Source organism: Otolemur garnettii, unplaced genomic scaffold, assembly GCF_000181295.1.
Source record: "Otolemur garnettii isolate 467f Iridium unplaced genomic scaffold, OtoGar3 scaffold00014, whole genome shotgun sequence".
In the NCBI taxonomy this organism is placed as follows: domain Eukaryota; kingdom Metazoa; phylum Chordata; class Mammalia; order Primates; family Galagidae; genus Otolemur; species Otolemur garnettii.
Genome location: NW_003852409.1, coordinates 15,004,726 through 15,009,866, shown reverse-complemented (window position 1 = coordinate 15,009,866; position 5,141 = coordinate 15,004,726). Strand labels below are relative to the sequence as shown.

General features: G+C 40.1%; 1 protein-coding gene across 1 annotated transcript in view; it reads right to left on the bottom strand.

Annotated features, from left to right (window-relative positions):
* Positions 1-1,865: 1,865 nt before the first annotated feature.
* ZNF483 (zinc finger protein 483) overlaps positions 1,866-5,141 on the bottom strand; it is an 18,005-nt gene continuing 14,729 nt past the window's right edge. The window contains exon 5 of the mRNA XM_012802317.2: positions 1,866-3,436. Within this exon, the coding sequence (XP_012657771.1) occupies positions 1,866-3,436 (1,571 nt within the window). The remainder of the gene's footprint in view (positions 3,437-5,141) is intronic.

Here is a 5,141-nt window from a genome sequence, read left to right as displayed (position 1 = left end):
GGAAAAACTGTAAACCAGCATGAATGAGTCTCATGCACCACTCCTAGAAGGTGTGTGGTTGGTCCACTTAGCAGTAACCACGCAGCCTAAATTATCACAGAGCAGTGTACCAACTGCAGGATCCAGGGGAGGGAGGCACTGTGAAGAAACCTGAAACCTTACCCGGAGGTAGCATTTCAACCCAGACACTAAGTCCTGAGTCTCAGAGCAGCATTAAGGATCTCTTCACTCCATAAGCCAAGAGTCTTCTGGTTTAGTTCTCTTTCTGTAGGAGTTTCCTCAAATTTCCACTTTAGGAACTTATTTCTGTAGAGTCAGTGGGATTCCTCCAAAACCCTATGAGCTGAAACCCAAACCTAACTCATTCAGGGACTTTAGTTCCTTCTTCAGTTAGAAATTATTATTCAGACTCCAACAATGAAGCTTATGAGGAATAATCCATCAGTACCCGTATATTCCATTCCTCTGAGGTTTAATTTCACAACAGAAAACTTACTGTATATAACAGTTTTATAACCTTTTCCTGAATTTTACTTGCTATCAATGGGGTCTCTTTAGATTTTAGTGTATGTATTCTCCAAATGGTAGGTGATCATATCAAATTCCACAGGGGGAATGCCAAGTTATATACACAAGAGAAATTAGGACAGTAGATTCCCCATTGAAAGATGGCAGATGCCACCCAGGACCAGCTGAGTGCTCCACAGAAGCATAGGCTCAGTGTTGTTAGCCCTTATAATTTTTTAAGAAAAGTCTTTTTTTTTTTTAATAGGAAATTCTGATATTTAAATAGTGGAAACAGAATTACACATATGTGTATATACACACTTATTCCACCATGCACACCAACTAAAATATCTGTAAGGACTCATTCTTAACCTATCAGCTTGTAACCTTTGCCACACAAACATAGGAAAATGTACTTACTCAGGAAAAACTTTAAAATTAAAAAAAGATAGAACTCTTATTTTGCAAAAGAAATCCATCCAGAATGGCTATTTTTTACACATTATCCTTTTTCCTACCCCCAATCTATTTACCTAGGACTGTTACTCTCATGGCTGAAATGGCTCAGGTGCCAACTCTCTGAACTACCCATACCCAGTGCCTGTAAGAAAAAAAAAAAAAGAAAGAAAAAAGGTGGGGGTGTCTTCCCAATGAAAACATTCCCTGAAGGCAAATCGGTTTGAGCTTCACCAACGTGTTCCTATTTATAGCATTCTAGGGATTCTTGCATCAAGTATTCCAAAAGTACAATGCACTGCAGTCAATACACTAGATGTCCAGCATCCTGAATGAGATTGTATTTTCTATTATAGAAATTTGAAAGTCCCAATGATTCAAAACTAACTTGTTTTCACAGCTTCAGAGATAGCAAAAAACAAAACAAAACGAAAACCACTGAAGAGATCATCAGTCCCACTCTTTCATTCTACTAGTAAAGAAACAAAAATTCAAAAGATCAAATGCTTTGTCCATGGTTACAGAATGTGCTGGTTGGTAAACAGGGACAGAATCCAGGTTAACTGACAGCAGTCAAGCTCTCTTTCACCACACTACATGGTAGTGGAAGGCAAAGGTAGGAGAGACATTCCTCGAAGAAATGAGCTATTCAATTCAAGTTTGGCTGTCCAGAATCACTTCACAGTCCATACTGTTTTCTTTACGTTCCACATGACTCTATCAAATCTGATTACTATTTACCAACAGCAGACATCCTTGACGAGGGGTGAGTATGAAAAATATTTTCTTTAGCTGCCACCTTACTAAGTTACAGCTACTGATCAAGGGGGTAAGTGGTTTTCATTCCAGGTTTTCACTGACAATGGGAACTATCCCTCTACCCCCTAACTATATTCCCAGAATTACCGTGCAGAGTGAGATTCCTGATGTCTGATGAGATTTGCATTACTTGTGTATGACTTCCAACAGTGTTTACATTGGTAGTGTCTCCTTCCAGTGTGAATTCTTTTGTGTTCTACAAGGATTGAGCTTCGACTGAAGGTGGCACCACAAAACCTACATTCATAGGGCTTCTCTCCAGTATGTATTCGGTGATGTTCGTTAAGAGACGAACTCTGACTGAAGGATTTCCCACATTCTTTGCATTTGTAAGGTTTTACACCAGTATGAATCCTCACATGGCGACTAAGAAGGGAGTGGGTAGGGAAAGCTTTCTCACACTGGTTGCATTTGTAGGGTTTTTCTCCTGAATGAAGTCGCTGATGATAAATGACAGATGTGAAATGGCTAAAAGTCATCCCACAGTCATCACACAAATACGGTTTTTCCCCAGTGTGAATTCTCTGATGCCGGGTGAGGCATGAGGTCTGTCTAAAGGTTTTTCCACATTCATCACATTTATATGGTTTCTCTCCAGTATGGATCCTCTGATGTTTGTTCAGGGATGAGCTATGACTGAAGGATTTTCCACAGTCGACACATGTATAGGGTTTTTCCCCAGTATGAATTCGCTGATGTTGAATCAGGGATGAATTGTCCTTGAAGGCTTTCTCACAGTTATTACATTTAAAGGGTTTTTCTCCAGTATGAATTCTCTGATGATTAATGAGGTGGGTACTCAGGCTGAAACCTTTCCCACAATCATCACATATGAAAGGTCTATCTTCACTAGGAGGTGTATTATGTGTTCTGAGTGATAAGCTATCACCAGAAGTTTTTCCACATTCATTACACAGGTGGGGTTTCTCTCCAGTGTCAAGTCCCTGATTTTTGCAGACTGAGGCATCATAGCTAAAGACTTTTCCACATTTACTACACTTATAGGTTTTGTCTCCAGTCACAGTTCCCTTTTTCTTCTTTAAGGCTAAAATTTGACAGCATTTTTCGCACACAGGGGTTTTTCTCTTAGCAATAAGTGACCTTGGAATAAAGACTGTCCCACACTTAACACACTTCTTGGATTTATCCTCCAAAGAAATCTTCTGCCGTTTCTGATGTTCAGTAAGAGATGAAGAATGACTTAAGATTTTCCCACCTTCATTACATTTCCGTGACTTTTCCCCAGTGTTTTTTTCTTTGCGTTTCAGAACAAGGTCTGAATGGAAACTGAAGGGTTTCTGTTTCTTGTTCTTGTTTTCATGGTAACTCCGGGATTTCTTCCTTAAGTAGGCTCTCAGATGTTTAATTAAAACTGAAGTTTCTTTAGAATTGCTTCCAAAGGGGCTCCTTTCTGATTTGGATCCCTCACCCTTGTTGCCTCTCCCATGAGTTTTCCTGTGTGGGACTGTTCCTTTTGAAAATCTCTTATTGCCATGCTCCTCCAATGACCTGCCATAACGTTTCCAGAATTCTTCCATCAAGCCACGAGCGTCATCCCTGAGACATCTTTCTATTATTTCATCTGAAGTTGATTTTCCCACAACATCATCACGATTTCCACCAGAAACCATCAATTCACCTCTAGGCTCAGACTCTAAAAGAAATAAGAAATAGAGTATTTCCTGTTTGCGATAAAAGCCACTGCTGTATTTGGTACTGAAATCAAAATACAGACAGTAATGACTATACAAATTTCAAATTCAATGGTTCTCAAATAGAGCTTTAAAAAATAGGCAAGGAAGCCTAAGCAACCATACTGAGATGCCATCTATATACAAATGAAAGAAAATTAGCCAGGCATGGTGGCAAGTGCTTGAAGTTGGAGCTAACCTACTCATGAAGCTGAGGCAGGAAGGTCAATTGAGTCCAGGAGTACAAGGTTGCTGTAAGCTACAATCATGCCCTTGTACTTCAACCTGAGTGACAGAAAAATAGAGAAGGACAGAAAACTACAGAAAGCCATTATGAAGAAACGAGATAAACACAGCCTAGGGATTAGGGAAGATACTGGGGAAGATGATAAGCTTGTGTCTTGTAAGTAGGGATGTTAAGTTCTCATCTTCATTTTGAATTTCTGTGACAGGTTCAAACCTTTTCTCTTTACATCCAAATTTTTCTCTTTCCAAAACAATGACAGCACAAACATTTACTGAATGCTTACCAAATGCCAGGAGATTTTTTAATCTTTATTTTTTTAACTAATTTATTTTTTTGAGACAGAGCCTCAAGCTCTCACCTTGGGTAGAGTGCTGTGGCGTCACAGCTCACAGCACCTTCCGACTCTTATGCTTAAGTGATTCTCTTGCTTCAGTCTCCCAAGTAGCTGGGACTACAGATGCCCACCGTAACGCCCAGCTATTTTTTGGTTGTAGTTGGCATTGTTGTTTGGCAGGCTTGGGCTGGACTGAAATTCACTAGCTCTGGTGTATGTGGCTGGCTCTGGAGCTATAGGCACTGAGCCTAATCTTCATTTTTTTAGACAAGAGTCTCACTCTGTCACCCTGAGTAGAGTGCCGTAGCATCAAAGCTTATAGCAACCTCAATCATTTAGGCTCAAGCGATCCTTTTGTCTCAGCCTCGGCCTCCCCAGTAGCTGAGACTATAGATGTGCACCACCACATCTCCCTATTTTTTTTTTTTTTTTTTTTTTTTTTTTTTTTTTTAGTAGAGAAAGGGTCTTACTCTTGCTCAGGATGGTCTCAAACTCCTGAGCTCTGGGGATCTACCTACCTTCACCTCCCAGAGTGCTAAGATTGTAGGCATGAGCCATCATGCCCAGCCTCAAATGCCAGACCTTACATCAAATACTATACTTGCATTATTCTACCTACTCTTCATGACAACCCTACGAAGTTTTCTTATCCCTGTTCTATGGCTGTAACCACTGGACACAGAGATTATAAGGTCAGGTATATTAAGTGACAAAGCCAACTTTTAACCTAGCTAAACACCAAAGCCCACGCTTTTGATCCTTATCCTATACTGCCTCTTCAGATATACAGCACCCATGTTACTGAAAATATCAACCACATCACAGGAATACACTACCACCTAAGCCAGACTTTCAAAAGTTGCCACAATCTGGCTCTATCAATTTTTTTTTTTTTTTTTGGAGACAGAGTTTCACTCTGTTGCTCTGAGTTGAGTGCAATGGCATCATCAGAGCTTATAGCAACCTCTATCTTTTTTTTTTTTTTTTTGAGACAGAGCCTCAAGCTATCCCCTGGGTAGAGTGCTGTGGCATCATAGCTCACAACAACCTCAAATTTAGGCTCAAGCGATCCTTTTGTCTCAGCCTC